This window comes from Bemisia tabaci, chromosome 7 (genome assembly GCF_918797505.1).
Source record: "Bemisia tabaci chromosome 7, PGI_BMITA_v3".
NCBI lineage: Eukaryota > Metazoa > Arthropoda > Insecta > Hemiptera > Aleyrodidae > Bemisia > Bemisia tabaci.
The window spans coordinates 12,443,749-12,459,919 of NC_092799.1; the positions used below are offsets into that span (position 1 = coordinate 12,443,749).

The 16,171-nt window shown below is 40.6% G+C and overlaps 1 protein-coding gene across 1 annotated transcript in view; it reads left to right on the plus strand.

Annotated features, from left to right (window-relative positions):
* Positions 1-16,171, plus strand: part of LOC109035359 (uncharacterized) — a 38,836-nt gene that overhangs the window by 7,886 nt on the left and 14,779 nt on the right. Inside the window, exons 3-8 of the mRNA XM_072302529.1 lie at positions 882-942; positions 7,042-7,156; positions 8,914-9,108; positions 13,047-13,327; positions 14,429-15,210; positions 15,958-16,025. Coding sequence (XP_072158630.1) covers positions 882-942; positions 7,042-7,156; positions 8,914-9,108; positions 13,047-13,327; positions 14,429-15,210; positions 15,958-16,025 — 1,502 coding nt within the window. The remainder of the gene's footprint in view (positions 1-881; positions 943-7,041; positions 7,157-8,913; positions 9,109-13,046; positions 13,328-14,428; positions 15,211-15,957; positions 16,026-16,171) is intronic.

Genomic DNA, 16,171 nt, shown 5'->3' on the forward strand with positions numbered 1-16,171 from the left:
AACTCATCAGAGAAAATTTGAACATACAATCACACATTATCATAATTAATCTTATCTTCCAAGCGTGCTTGTAGCTGCGGAAAAATTATCCTACTCTGAGAGCTGTAATTGACTACTGTGCGTGCATCGTGCATGCAGTTAAACTGCAATAATTGTGTGCTCAGTGCTTTTTCATTTAATTAATTTTAACATGGATTAATTTAGCATAGGCAAATACGTCCATTTTTGAACTTTGTTACGTCCAAGAAAGAGTGTAAGATACTCTTAGGCTCTAGTGTCGATTAGTAACACAGTTTTGAGTTTCTTTGAACTGAAGCCGATTTCAGGAGCTTGGAGGAAAAGGCACATAAGTGCGGTTTTTGCTATTTCGAAAAATACCATTTGAAGTTTCGAAATTACACGGATCCTTATGGCGGAGAGAAAGTTCAAACTGACTTTTTGATACTTAAAAATTGGACTTAAAGAGCGGATGTTTCACAGAATATGCATTAAGGCTAGTTTTACTCGAAATCATCAATAACTCATTTCTTTCAGAACCCGCACTTATGCGCCTTGTCCTCTAAGCCCCTCATTTGGACTACATTTTACGAGAAGGACCTACTCTGTCTAGCTCATCCATAAAAGGATCCATCACAGTGGCGTGGCGTGCTTTGCGATGTATCGATTCATCTGCCATTTAAACGTATGGAACAAGATCGATGTACAGGATGTTCGCAACGAACACCTGAATGATCGATTCTTTACCATAGCTTCAACTGAGGAAATATCGATAATCGATCATTCACGTCGAACCAGAAATAGTAGTTCCAAATTGCAAAATGCGGTCATTAACAATCCCATACTGAGAACGCCGGTTTATTTTCGTCCGTTTTTTGTTTCAGTGAGTTTCCAGACTCGGAATCTTCAGATACCGACCATAGGTTCCGCGATGGACTTTATCAGGTACGGGAAACAAGTCTCTAGTTTCATGTCAAAGCCGTTTCCAGTTTAATATGCTAACATAGTCTGGTTTCAACATATAAGAGACTCATGGGGAAGTGAGCGACTCCAAAGATTAAGATGCAGCCAACAATAGTTAAACGCTTCAGTACATTGTGTCAAAAATATTTTAGTATTGCATAAAAACTAAATTGGAGTTAGAAATCTTTTTGAGCGTTCACCACGATAATAGTGTACGGTCTTTCCCGTCGTTTTGCATCGGGTATGTTACTAATGTATCCATTGGTAAAGGACCGCACTGTTCCATGGGAATCGGCAGCATTTTAATCAGTTTTGGTGGATTGAAGTTTGCAGATCATAAAACGTTATTTCGAGAAAAAATCACTCAAAATCCTTATTTACCATGTTCAGGTTACATTATTGCCTGATTATTCTGCAATTTTAAACCCTCCTCAGCACAAAAAGAAGTAAGGTAATTGGTAAACCACCCCCATCTTGTTCTTTGAGACATTAGAGAGAATTCCTGTCAAAACGTGAAAATCCCCCTTTCCGACTAAGGTGTATCGATTCTGCTGAAATTTTGTCTACTTAAACTACGCTGCCGTGCTAGGGAAAAACCCCGTATGAACATTCGACAAGCAAATTTCCCTCGATAAAATGTGTATTTTTTAGGAAAGTTATCCATATTTTTCCTTTAAATTTTCAGAAGTTTTAGGTAAAATTTCAAACTAAATTATCTGAAAAATTGAGAGGAAAATATTCATAAATTTACCAGAAAATTCGTGGTATATCAAAGGAAATTTGGCAACGCCTGAAGGTTCTTAGCACGGCAGTACGGACGCTTCCATTAAAAATTGAAACTTGTGAAGAAGTATATCAAGAGCCAAACTTGACAACAAGTCATACAATTTTCCGTTTCTCCATCCATTCATTCCTGCGCGAGGTGGTTATCCTCTTTTCTTATTCTATCTTTCATTTTGAAACTTGCCCCCTACATTATCAACTTAGCCTAATAATTTTAAGGCTCGGTTTATCTTTTGCATGATCGCAATGAGTATGATGACATATCAATCGAACAATGAAAATAACCATTAATCATCCTTCTCTCATAATAATCACCGGGATGATTGTTCGCAAAAAAATTTGACATTCGTATTGCAAAGAGCCGTGTAAGGTGTGTCGTCGATTAGCATACTTCTCACAATGAATGGAGTTTCGCGTAGTTACAGAGTTGCCTATCTGAAAAGAATTTTCCGACTTTCGTACAGTTTTTCTTTTTGTGAGCTCCAGAATCTGATTTTTTTCACTCCCTTAAAATATTTTACCATAAATAAAATGAAATGGACGTGTTTATGCTAAAAGGAACTATGTGCATAAGGATTGTGTGAGACACTGTTCCTTTTAGCATAAATACGTTCAAATAGTCCCACCGAGGAGCACTCTCGATGTTACTGATCTTTTGCTTATTAGGACGTATTTCTATCAAACGAAACTATTAGTGCATTAAGACATGATCCCTGAGACCCATAAGAATATGTGCATAACAGGGCTCACGTCATAATGCACATAGTTCCGTTCGATAGAAATACGTCCATTACATAATCCGATTTGAGCTTATCTTCTCTCTTTCAACTACTGATATTTCAATGCATGGATACCCAAACGATTCATCACAATGCAAAATCAAATGATATGCAAAACTTGACGAACAATGGGAGACAATGAACCCCACTGGCAGCAATTTTGCTACGGAGAAGCCATTCTTCATTATTTGGAATATTAATGAAAAAGAATTTCCCTTTCATCAAAAAACCTTTACCCGAAGAGGACAGAAAGCTTCCAAAACAGATTCAACAAAAGTAGAAATTTGTGTTGTTCGTTTAAAAAATTCTTATGGAATTATTTAAGCGGATACTAATTCAAATAATTTTTAAGAGTGAAAACTTAATCCATCCAAAAAAAACAGATTTATGATATTTGTACGACAGGTCTCAAAGTCATCGAACATATATACCTTTGAGTGAATGAAGAAAAAAAGAATCACCGAAATAACCATTGCCACACAAGTTTACCATTATTATAAAGTAAGTAACGATTTCAAACTCAAAATTGAGTAAATGACGCCAGAGCATATTCTACAAACAATTTGAAACGAAGATGCCCGATAATATGAAACTAAACTGGAGTCATTATTGTCTGAAGTTTGCGTCGGAAAACCCGTAATTTTGAGAAAACAAAATTCAAAGTGATGATTCGCCACGATCAGAGTACGAAACTGACAAATTTTGATGCGATTTCACTCCCTCAATCGGCAATAAATTAAACCGCTTGTAATGAACTCGTAGGACACTGGACAGAGCCTTCGATTGAAATATGAAAATCCGATTTTTTTACTGGAAACTACATAAATCGCACTACTGAGTATTTTACGACCGAGCCGGACTCGAGGTTTCTTTCCAAATGGACAATCACAAATTGTCGTCCCTCTAACGTAAGAACGTATACCAGTATCCACATGACCCTGTTTTACATATACATACATGCTCTTTGGGGCTCATGCAAAAATCGAGATACGCCCATGCGTCAGGGGAACGACAAAATTACCAATATCCGATTATACTCTCGCAACAGTCGCAACGCATTCGCGAACAAATGAGCTCAACTACACCCACGCGTTTGGATTTGGCAAGTTGCACGAGACCCGCAACTCCCAGTGTTGCCAAAAGTACATAATAAATGCACGGATTTCGATGCGATAAAATATATTTATTTTTAGAGGAAGCGGCAACTGAGTTCGCCTAGCCTGCGCGACTCGTTAAAAGCAAAATTTATTGAATGGAGGTGTCTCTGCCTCGATTTTTACGAGCCGTATCGCTTGGGAAGTGCCCGAATCAAGACTGACCTGCCGAGCTTTGTGCTAAAGTTGGAGTCCTACCAAAAAGGTGTTTCGCATGCCTACAGCTCTGTCGCGTCGAGGAAAATCGTCACGAGAGCGTTATGAAGTTGTCAAATTCTCTCCGGTAAATTCTCGAGTTTCCAGAATGGTCAAAAATATTCTTTCCTGGAAATTTTTAGGCACAGTAGAATAAACTGGACGTATTTCTGTCAAACGGAACCAAGCGCCAATTTCAGTTCCTTTTGAGGAATTTAGAATGCCGGATGCGCGTTCTGTCAAAAGGAACTAAGCGCCATGGAAAAGCAATACAAGTATAGGACGGAATGAGCCCGACGCCCGGTTCCCCCGCCAATCCAAGCCCCCTTTTACCTTCCACCCCCTATGGCGCTTAGTTCCGTTTGACAGAAATACGTCCAACTGATGGAAAAACTCTCTGAACATTTTTGGGAAAAGTTATTCCAAGTTTTTCAGGAAATTATTTTGTGTAGAAGGTGATTTCTGCCGTACTAAGGAAAAACGCCGTATGAACATTCGAGAGTTGCCAAATTTACTTCGATAAAATGTTTATTTTAGAGGCAACTTATGGATATTTTTCCTTGGAATTTTCAGGAACTTTAGGCGAAATTGCAAACAAAATTATCTGAAAAATTGGACGCAAAATATTTATATGTTTCCAGGAAATTCGTATTTTATCAAAGGAAATTTGGCAATGCCTGAAAGTTCATACGGCGTTCTTTCTTAGCATGGCAGATTTGGCAACGTTCTATTGTGCGAAAGTCGTTTTTCCATAGAGTGACAAAGCTGATGTACGCGCGTAGGTTGTGGAGTTGAAGAGAAGGTTACCTATCATGATTGAGACAGGTGGGTAGACCGGGTGTTAGATCAGCGATCCCCTCGTAGACTGCTACTCGCAGAGTCATTTGCATGTGTAGGGATTGAAACTGACAGCTTTTCAAATGAAGAAGACTAGTAATATGAGTTGCCACGTTCATACATACTGGGAATAGGAGTCGTTGGTCCTGGCCTGACGGTCATAATTTCGTAAAGTTGATTTTCACCTCAGTTTTATTCGAACTTGCACTAAAATTCTGAAAGTTCAAGCGGCCGATTAACGAGGATCCAAATATACCAAGAAAGAAGGAATTAGACGTCTTTCAATCAGCATCAGATTAAAAGAGACGTCGCAGTGGTGTCCCATTATGAAAAGAAGGGGTTGCTGAGGTTGGATTCAGGATTTATTTGGGACTTGCGCTAGCGTAAATTGTATAGTTTTATATATTTTCCAACGGCCTTCCCCCTTTACTACTGGCTGCACAATTGATAACTTTAGGGTGAAGCGACTCTGCCGAATTCTTCGTTTTTAGGTCCCACAATTGAACCACGTTAAACAGAAAAGAACCAAGCCAAATCAGCAGCTATTGACAAATTTAATCGGGCAATTTAATTTTTTACAATAAAACGGTTGTGAGGAATTTCATGCAAATTTCAGTAAATTTTCTCCATAATACAAAGCAAATTCCCTAAAATTTTCAAAGAAATCCGCACGAACGTTCTCTCGTAAAAAATAAAATTTTCCTGTTAAATTTGGCAATAGCTGATGTGGCTTGGTTCCTTTCTGTTTAGCGCGGTCCAGTTAGAGGTCGGTTATTAGGTGGCCACATTCCACATTTTAGAAGGGCAACGTTGTGAAGATCTGAACCATCAAAGCATTTTTCGGAAATTGACAATATTTCGATAAAATTTAGTGATAGTTTCTTGGTAATATTCTCATCGGCGCAATCGCTGAAGCGTCGCAGCGTTATAGAAACTAGCAAACCACCCTCAATTAATATCACATGCGGCGAACACTAATCGAATCTCATCATAACGACTGGATGCAACTATTCGAGCTCTCCGGATGTCCGTGTTGTATACGCACGGCATTGAAGGCGTTTTGACGCTTCGGCACTCACCCTCCACCCGCGGCGCAGCGGTGGAATGCACTGAGAGGATCCAATAGGACAGAGCGTCTTCAATGGACCACTTGACAAGGTACGAATTTCAGCATTCTGATATATGTTTCTTAACCAAAGTTTCACGTAAAACACGATGCACACAACGAAAATTACCGAAATTAACTCCTTACGAAGATATTTAATGATTCTTGATGCGTGAATTCAAACCACCTGCTCATGAAAACTCAATGCTCTACGTGATTCACATCGCGCGCTAAATATTATCATGACAGTCTTTACGATATAAAAATCTGGCAACCACAATCTTGACGATTTGGTTCAGCTATAGCAAATTGCTTATAGTTTGAACAACGCATGGCTCGACGTGAACATTGCTCAACTGAGAAGCTTGCTAAAACCGTTGCAGTGCGCGTTTGATTCACGTATAGCTTTGAGTTTCTTGTGAGCGGACAGTTCAAATTCCTCGTAACCAATGTGAAATAAAAACGTTAATATCTTCGTTAGGAGTTGGTTTAAGTAATCTTCGTTGTGCGAATCGTGCTCTACTTGAAATTTTAACTGAGAAACATGTATCATGCTTAAATTCGTACCTTGTCTAGTGGTCCATTCTTGATTTTCCGCTTCGCGAAGAATTATATCAACTTGATTCAAGCTGAATTTTTCTTTGAAAAAGACAAACGACGATCGTATTAAGCAAAAAAGTAACTGAAATTAAGCAGCATTCTTGATTCAAGAAAGAATATTTATTGGCAAAAAATGTAAGATTTTTTTTTTTTTCAGTGAAACGAGGATTGAAGACGTTTTGTCATTTTGGATCCTCGAAATATAGTTGCCGCTGGTGAAGCGGTAAGTGCCTGGAAAGCCAAGACGCCTTCAAATTCGTGCATATGCAACACGGACATACTCGAATAATTTCATTCAGGCGCTGTAATGAAATTCATTCTGTGTTCGTCGTATGACGAACCCTGACTGAAAACGCTTTATTTGTTTCTCCTACGCCTTAAATTAATTCCAGCGCTGCTCATTTGACCAATAAAGTAAACTGTTACTGGTTTTTATCGAGACATTTTCAATTTTCCGAAAAATGCATTGATTGTTTACATGTGTTGGAATGTTACCGATCCTTGAAATCGCAAAAGATTTCGGTATCTGAGAAAGATTTTTCGAGTTCCCTTGAATCTAGACATTATAATAAATCAAATAAGTACCCTTATGATATAATTTATTATTATTTTTTTATGTTTGTTTCAGTCGTTTGTTAGTCTCGGAGTTCTGAGTCTCCTCGTTCATCCGGGAATATGCGTCACCTTATCGACCATTCTTTACCCTCAGCTAAACATCACAAAATATCAAAACGCGTGGATAGGTGAGTGAATTGATGTTATGCTCGCTGGCTAAACATTAAGCAGATTTCAAAAGCCTCTCTCTCATCCCGATTTCTCATCCACAATCTTTGAATCTGCGATAGTTTCAGATATGTGTCCAAACTTTTCACCGAAAATATAAGACCTTCTACCGATGGCCCCAGCTTCTTCAGTCAAAATTAATTTTGAGCATCATTAATGCGCATGGTTTCCCCTCTGAATAAATATGAATGAAATATTTTATTCGGGGATTTTCTAACATAACAATTTAATTTAAAGAGAGATACTTGTATTAAATGTGAGAGGCATTGCGTACTTTGGACACTAATGAAAAAAACACTGGAACTCATGAGGAAGATTTGAAAAAGAGGAAACCCCGAATAATTTTTCAAATTTTCATTTTTCATTTTTTAAATTTAAATTTCATTTTCAGTTGAATATGTTTAAAAAAAAAATCATAAATAATAAAACTAGTATAATGGTTTCAGGGTTCTAAAAGTGGCAATTTTCAATACAAAAATAAGAAAAATACATATGAAGTTTTACAATTGCTAAGGTTAGGAAGACTTTTTATTATGGGTAAAAATGGCCCTCTCCCGTGCGGTTACATGAAAGGTACAGGAAAAAGCGACAATTGACCTCAAAATGGCAACACAGTGCAACGGTTCAGAGTGGAAGATTGCGAGGTCATCTGTCAAGGCATGGTAGTGACGAAAATAAAATCGAATTGAGACTGTTTTTGCAGCTTGATTATTTTGGCAAATCGCTCCCGAACTATGTGCTGAAAATTTTTCGCCAATGAATGACGGAAGGAGTACGTGTGTGCGTAAATCGATCACAAAAAAGAATAAGTAAATTGTCTCGTAAAGCAGATTCTCTCTCTTAGCTCTGAAAAAATAAAAATAAATAAAAAGACGAATAAAATGAAAATTCAAGTCGCGAGCGCTATGAGAGCTATGAGCGCTATCTGTATTTTAAGCCATGCTCTACGGTTTTATGTTAGATATGACGCAACTGATTGTTTGAGTTGGCAAGAACATACGAGTAACCGTGCTAAATTCTCACAATCAGATTTCTCACTTTTAATCGCATCTCTGCTATTTTTATCCTTCCCGTAAATCGACGAACATACGTGCGTCAACTCTTCCCCACACAACGTCATAAAAATCTAGCTTTACGCTGAGAAGTATAACTTTTAGCTACACAATGTAAATGGACTGCATTTTGCAATTAAGAACTATAATTTCCAGCCCATCCATAAAACCACTCATGCACACAAGGAAACAAATGGTACATACATCGTTTGTAAAGTGAGCCAGGTAATGTCAAATTGTAAAATGCAGTCCAAATATACTGCCGTGCAAAGGAAAAATGCCGTATGAGCTTTCAGGCGTTGCCAAATGTCCTCTCGCAAATTACTAATTTTCAGGAAAAATTTTGAATATTTTCTCGCCAATTTTTCAGACAATTTTGCTTGTATTTTGATCTAAAGTGTCTGAAAATTTCAAGGAAAAACATTCATAATTTTCTTCAAAAATAAACATTTCATCCAAGGAAATTTCGCAAATCTCGAATGTTCATACGGCGTTCTTCCTTAGCACGGCATTATACCTACACTAAAACTTGCTATACAAATTCGAAAATAAGCTTACTTCTTCCACAAGAGTTAACGAGACAAGTGAAAAATTTTCTCCGGGATACGAGAGAGGATCTCCTTTGACTCAACCACCTAATTACCAAATGCTCTATTTGTTTACAGCCAGTCTACTATCGATCGGAATGCCAATCGGCTCTCTATTTGTTGGGCCGATGCTGGACAAATTTGGTCGGAAGCGAACGTGTATTTTCACGGCGATTCTGACCTCCATCACGTGGGCAATGATCATTTCCTTGCCGGAGGATTTCGATTTGAACTTGCTGTATATCATCAGATTTATCAGTGGGATTGCTCTAGGTGAGAAACTAAACACCGAACTGGCGTTTTAATGTTTCTAATGTTTAAGCTGTTATGGATTACGAAAAAGTGGATGGGTATGGGGTAGCCTCGGTAGCCTAGAAGAAAGAATGGTTGAAATATCTCTTTAAGGTGATTCGATGGACGCCATATTTTGTGTCAGAACGGCATGCGATATATCGCATCAATTGGTTCCATTTTTTCAGCTACTCGTCATTTTTCTCCAATTTCGAGATCGCAATTCTGTTGTCACGAGACTAAAGCACTCACTTACCAATTTTAACAAAGAAATTCAACGTAATAAAGGCGTGGTTTTTTTAGAGAGAAAACATCGCATTCGATACTGATATCGAAACTGCACTCAAATGCGATATTTTCTCTCTAAAAAAAACCACGCCTTTCTTATGTTGAATTTATTTGTCAAATTTGGTACATGAGTTCTTAAGTCTCATGACAACAGAAGTGCGATCTCAAAATTCGAAAAAAATGACAAGTAGCTGAAATTATGGAACATATCGATGCAATATATGGCACGTCGCTCTGACACAAAAAATGGCCTCCATCGAATCACCTTAAGGAGTTAGTAAATATGACCGAAAGCACGCTTTTCAAACCGTTATGACGTACTCTTAAAACTCGAAACATAGCCCTTTACACCGAAAAAATTCTCATGACCGGTCGCGGCAAATTCACCGCAATAGTAATAGCCTCAATACCCTTAATTTTGACAAAGTATATCGATGGTGAAACTGTTGAAATGTACATCTTGGTTTGCGGCGTTGCAAATTTCCTGTCATGTAAAATTTTCCACATCGGAAACTCCCAAATGTCATTTCTTGAAAAATCTTGCGGTTTTCACCTCTATGTGAAGAATACTCTGTAAACATTTCAAGGAATGATTTATGCTCAGTCTCCTTTTAAAAAATAAGATAGAAGCGCTGCCGGGCTAATGCCGCAATCACACGCTGAATTTAGCAGCTGAATATGGAAGTAATAGTCATCGCCGACGGCTGAAATTTCGCAAATTCGAGTTATTTTCATCTAGATGTGTATCAAATCTACTCGAATAGTTTGGTCAAATCCAACATTAGTCCGATGGTTGCTGAGAATCGTTGCTGAATTTTGCGCGTCACGCGTAAAATTCAGGCATCGGGCCGATGACTTCCACATTCAAGCCACATTCAGCGTGTGATTGCGGCATAAGGAAAAACGCCGTATGAACATTCGAGAGTTGCCAAATTTCCCCGAATAAAACATGTATTTTTGAAAAAAGTTATGCGTATTTGTCCTTGAAATTTTCCGATATTTTAGATTATATTGGGAACAAGATTGTCTGAAAAATTGGAAGACAACTATTCAGAATTTTCCCGGTAAATTCGTTGGTTATTAAAGGAAATATGGCAACACCTGAAGGCTCATACGGCGTTTTTGCGTTTGCACGGGAGAGCGGTGGTTATGAAACACTACAACCGAGATATGCATTGGAGTTTTCCCGTTGATATCAGCAGCGACCGCGGGAGATGAACTGGGCTCCAGTAAGCGAGTTACTACGTATGTTGTGTAAGAAAAGCTTGAGCGCCTTCAATTTCATCGACTTACAACACGCACGTCCTCAGAGAAGTATTAGTCGTATGTCGTATCCGAGTCAGGCGTTAATTCGAACGCTGCATCCATCGACTGCTCCGTTGTTTCGATTCCGGTTTCGATACCGCGAGTTTTATAACTTTTAGCTCACCAGAAAAATTAGTCGTTTTTTGAGTTAAAATTCATCACAAGTGTTCGTCCTCTTGACCGCTCATAATAATATCAAGGATTTTATTTATTCCTTCCCGAAAAATGTAGGGATTCTGGTATACTTCATCAGACATTTGGCTGTCAGAAATATCAGTATATGCTGCCATAAGCGAGTAAAAGTTAGAGAACCTTTTCTTACATAGATAAGCGAATTTTTGGTAATACTGCCGTACTAGGGTAAAACGCCGTATGAACCTTCAGGCGTTGCCAAATTTCCTTGGATAAAACACGAATCTACTGGTAAACTTATGCATATTTTCCTTCCAATTTTTTCAGAGTATTTAGTTCGGAATTTCACCTATTGTTCCTGAAAAATATTCATAACTTTTCTCAAAAATGAACATTTTATCGAAGAAAATCTGGCAACTCTCGAATGTTCATAAGGCGTTCTTCCTTAGCACGGCAGAGTACCAGGAATGGTTCAGGATTTTTGCCATTTTTACTCAGAAAGGCAAAAAGAAGGCGAATTTTACGTGTAGCAGAAAGGAACCAAACCACATTGGCTATTAGCAAATTTAGTTGGGCAGTTTAATTTTTTACATGAAAACAGTTGTGCGGATTTTTGTGCAAACTTCGGTGACTTTACTGCTCACCGCGAAGCGAACTCTTCAAAGTTTTCAGAGGAATCTCCACAAACGTTTTAATGTGAAAAATTAAACTATCCAGTTAAAGGGAATAGCTGATGCAGCTTGGTTCCTTTTTGATAAACGCCAGAGGCGCAGGGCCGGATTTACCTACTAGCCGCCCATGGGCCGCCTGTATTTTGCCGCCTCCTTCTCATTCGTATTGAAACATCAAAAACCATCAAGTGAACGTGCAAGCGGGGAGGGGTGCATGAGACGCGTTTACTCGTGTTGAACACATTTTTTAGGGATGCCCTGTCAACACTACTAGTAAAAGTTAAGTTTTGTAAACATATCTCTGTGTGGACAAGGCCTTCCATTCATGAGAAATGAACGAAAAAATTATGAAAGAGCAAACGTGAATGTGGTTTAATGATTTTAACTTCCGCCGCGCCGCGCAGACCGCACCGTGTTTGGCGCAATGCGTGAAGTATTCACGCAGTCTTGTAGGCGCTATCCGTTTCACGCTGACCGCAATGACCGAACTGTGTTTGATGCAATGCGTGAAGTATTCGTGCAGTCTTGTAGGCGCTGATATGAGTTACATGCCGATCGCCGCGTCGATGGCTTCTCCTTTTCATCTCAAGTCTTCGTCATCATTGCTCTTTGCGCGGCGCCGTTCCAGGCCAAATTGCGTGTTTGGTTTCTCTCTTAACTCGACTAATTAAAGGTGCTGTCTCTTGTTTCACTGAAAGACGACAAAATTAAAAATTACTACACTCTCGCCTTTGTAGCCTTTTTTAGTTTGTAATTTTTTTTCTGAATCCGATGTTTTTTTATACCTACATTTAAAAAAATTGCAAAATTTGCCGCCCTCTAGATTTGCCGCCATGGGCCGCGGCCCATGTGACCACCCCCTTAATCCGGCCCTCGCGGTGCAATATTAGGGGATACAGCAAAGCCTTGACAGTTTTTCCCGTGTATGTGGCACAGAGACAAGAGACCCTCCACTGGCCTCTTGGCGACAGGGGAAGCTTTTTTTCGGGGATTCAACACTTCCTTATTGACAATTACAAGGGGGCAACAGTCATCACCTACCAACACGTTGTTAAACATCAACCATGTAGGTACGTCAACAGTTTAATGTTGATGTCCCGAAAGTAAAAGCTTCCTTAATAGCCAAGATACGAGTGGAGGGTCTCTTGTCTCTGATGTGGCATGAAGAAGGGACTAATGGAGAATTTGCAAGGGTCTGAAATTTGATGAATTTCCTGTTTAAGTGGAATCCTCTGAGTGAACTGAACACGAAGATACCCTTGATTCATAAATTGAGCGATTATTAGAGGAGATATGACAAAATAACCGATTCTGCTAAAATACATGTGTTTAAATGGGAAATGCCGCCAGATGACGTCACAAGGCGGCGCATTTTCTCACTTTTAAATCAATTTTTCTCCAATTTCCCATGTCAGAAAAAAATTATGAAAAATATTGCGAACTCAGCTCATTAGGCACTTTCAGATGAAGCAATAAAAAAATTGGGTGCAAATTCTCCATTGAGTTGATTTCGTGTTGGGGTAGGTTTGGCGACGTCCGTGATCGTGTACGTCTCGGAGGTGACGAACAAGCACTGGCGGCCGGTGTACCTGGCGACGGTGAGCGTGTTCCTGGCGAGCGGGGTCCTCGTGGCGACGACGGTGGGCATCATGATGCCGTGGCGCTCCTTCGCCCTCTTCAGCTTCGGCGTCTCCCTCGTCAACATCACCCTCATCCTCCTCGTGCCCGAGAGCCCCCACTGGCTCGTCCGCTTCTCCCCCGAACAAGCCAAACGGGCTCTCGTCAAACTCAACAAGAACAAACAGGTAATTGCCCTACTTTTACCTAGAGTCCCTTTATATTGAGAGTAAAGACAACACCCCCTCATGGAGTCACAAACGGGAATAAAGATTACACAAATTGAACGTTTTTTGTAATCTTTGATCGGCTCATTCTCAAACTCCTTTCTCCGTTCCTTCTCTCATTCCGTTTGTTCCTTGCCGAACCCGTAATTCCCTGGTCCACTCCAGATTATAATCTTTGCACTTGGTGAAAATGTAATCTTTATTCCCGTTTGTGACACTGTGGAGGCCTAAAATACGGGAACCAATCAGAAATGGATTCACATTGTCTTGACTCTCAGTATAAAGGGACTCTAGTTTTACCCACCGCCGCCGCTCCAGTAGCCATACGTCGTCTTTAACTCATGAGCCCTGTGCACAGCGCTCTTGACACATGCCCACGGCTCAGGGAGGGTGCACATAGTTCCGTTCGACAGAATGTAAAATCCCGCTTTTCTAATTCAACGAACGGAGCTGTGTGCCGACTGAATGCAAGACTCATGAGCCGTGGACATGTGTCAAGTGCGTTACGCACAGTGCTCATGAGTTAAACACGACGAATGGCTTTCTAGAGCGGCGGCTACGTCACAGGCGCTTTATCATTCCCCTTCATTCTTATTCTTCGTGAAAAATCGCGATTTTGCCAAGTTTTTAGAGCTTTCCACGGCCCCAGAAGTTTCCCTGATGAACCTACGAGAAAAAAGTTGAAATCATTCTTATAGGAAATTTTATCAGCTTTAATTTTGGAACTATTTTGTCGATATATCGCACTGAAAAAGAGATATCCTGGTAAAACCGCGGAAAAACGTGATTTTTCGCGGTTTTTCCGATTTTCCGAAGTTACCACAAGGAAAATTTGTTGGGAAACCAAAAATTAAGATTCAGCGTGAAAAATTGCATAGGAATCATTCATAACCTGATTTCACCTAAATTTTGCAAGGTAAACCCCTATTTTATCTTCTATTGACTGGATTATGGCCCAAGCACTAATGAGCACACCCCATCTTTCCCATCTGCACATAGTCTTCTTTGATAGAAATACGTCCAAGTATATATATTTAGATTGCATCTTTGAAAATATTGCAGGACTTCAATGAAGAATGGGAAGCACTGGAGGCTCGGCGGAGCGCCCGCTCAAGCAGCACGTTCCGCAAAGCGCGGCTCCTGTCGCGGGAAGTGCGGCGTCCGATGCTGCGGCTGGCCATGGTCTTCACCTTCCAGCAGCTCGGCGGCGGGTACCTCGTCGTCGTCTACGCCCTCCAGATGTTCCAGACGGTCGTCCAGTCCGCCACGACTACCTCCAACCCCGCACCCACCTCGGCCCCTACCAACGTGACCCTCCCCCTGGTCCAGAAGCACGAGTTCCGTCTCGGCGACCTGGACACCCTCTGCTTCATCTGCGTCGGCGTCATCCGGGTGGGCATGTCCGGCCTGGCCGTCCTCCTCACCAAGCACGTCAATAGCCGGCCCATCCTAATCTCCTCGGCGCTGAGCTCCGCCTTCTCGGCTTTCGCCTTCGCCGCCGTCATGTCCGGGGTCTTCGGCCCTGTGCGCGACCTCCTCCCCCTCTTCTTCGTCCTCCTCTTCCTCCTCCTTCAATCCTACGGCATGCTCGTCATCCCCTGGGCGCAGATCGGCGAGCTCATCCCCTTGAGCTACCGCGCCAAGGGCGGTGGATTCATGACCGCTTATGCCTATATTCTCATGTTCGTAGCCGTCAAGATCTACCCGTACGCTGTCGATTGGGTCGGTCTGGCTAGCGTCTTCGTATTTTTCGGCCTTGTCGCGGCCTTGGCTTCCGTCTACGTCTACTTGTACATTCCGGAAACACACGGCAAGACTTTCAAAGAGATCGAGGACTTCTTTAAGTAGGTTTCCCTTAAAAATGATCCGTCGAGTAATCCTAGTAAAAGCAAACGAGACTTACGAGAGACTACCTGAGAAGAAAATACCCTCCGACGTTAAAACCGATAATTTGGACGTCGACCTTACACCTCAAGTACTCTGATATCAGAGTAACGTCGTTTTGGTCAGTATGAAATTAGAACGCTCAGACCTCCCGTCTGACTGGACGCTACATCGCTAATGTTTCGATTCCTTTACACAGGCTGTAACCATTGAGGGCAGTGTTCGAAACTCACCTTTGAGTTTTAGGAGCCATGTGGCGCATTAAGCCGGATTTTTAGGCGCCATTTTAGATTTTTTAGGGGCCAAATTGACGTTTCGCCTATATATTACGGCGCGATTCGCAAGATGTTTTAGTAACAGAACTAGTAAGAAGCTGTAACTTGGGAAAGACAAAAGCACTAAGGATGAAATCGTGAAGAATTGAAAAAGCTTTCACTTATAGTGCTGAAAATTTCAAAAAATCACCTAATATGAAAATTCGGATTTTTAGGGGGCAGTTTTTAAGGGCCACGTTGGCGCAGAGCCTTCACTTTTTAGGCGCATTTGGCGCCTGGATTTTTTAGGCGCCTGTGAGTTTCGAACACTGATTGAGTGGAAAGGGATGAGTAAAAACACGTGATGACTCGTTTCGCATTGAACACCGATTATCGGATAACTTATATTTATTGAGAGTTGTGAAAACCTCATCCATCTTTGAATTCACGCAGCGTTCTGCGTCTTAGACAGGAGGTGCACATGATGATGAAAAAGGATGAAGACTACAAAAAAGCTGGATGTTAAGATGTATAATTATTATTTGATTGCTCTCGGTGTGAAGTGATTTGCACCGATTCCCGATCTTTGATCAATTTCTATCTCCAAGTGTCCAAACTGGAATGTGACCCGTCTAATTATTTGTGTCATTTCTAAATCTCGTATTTA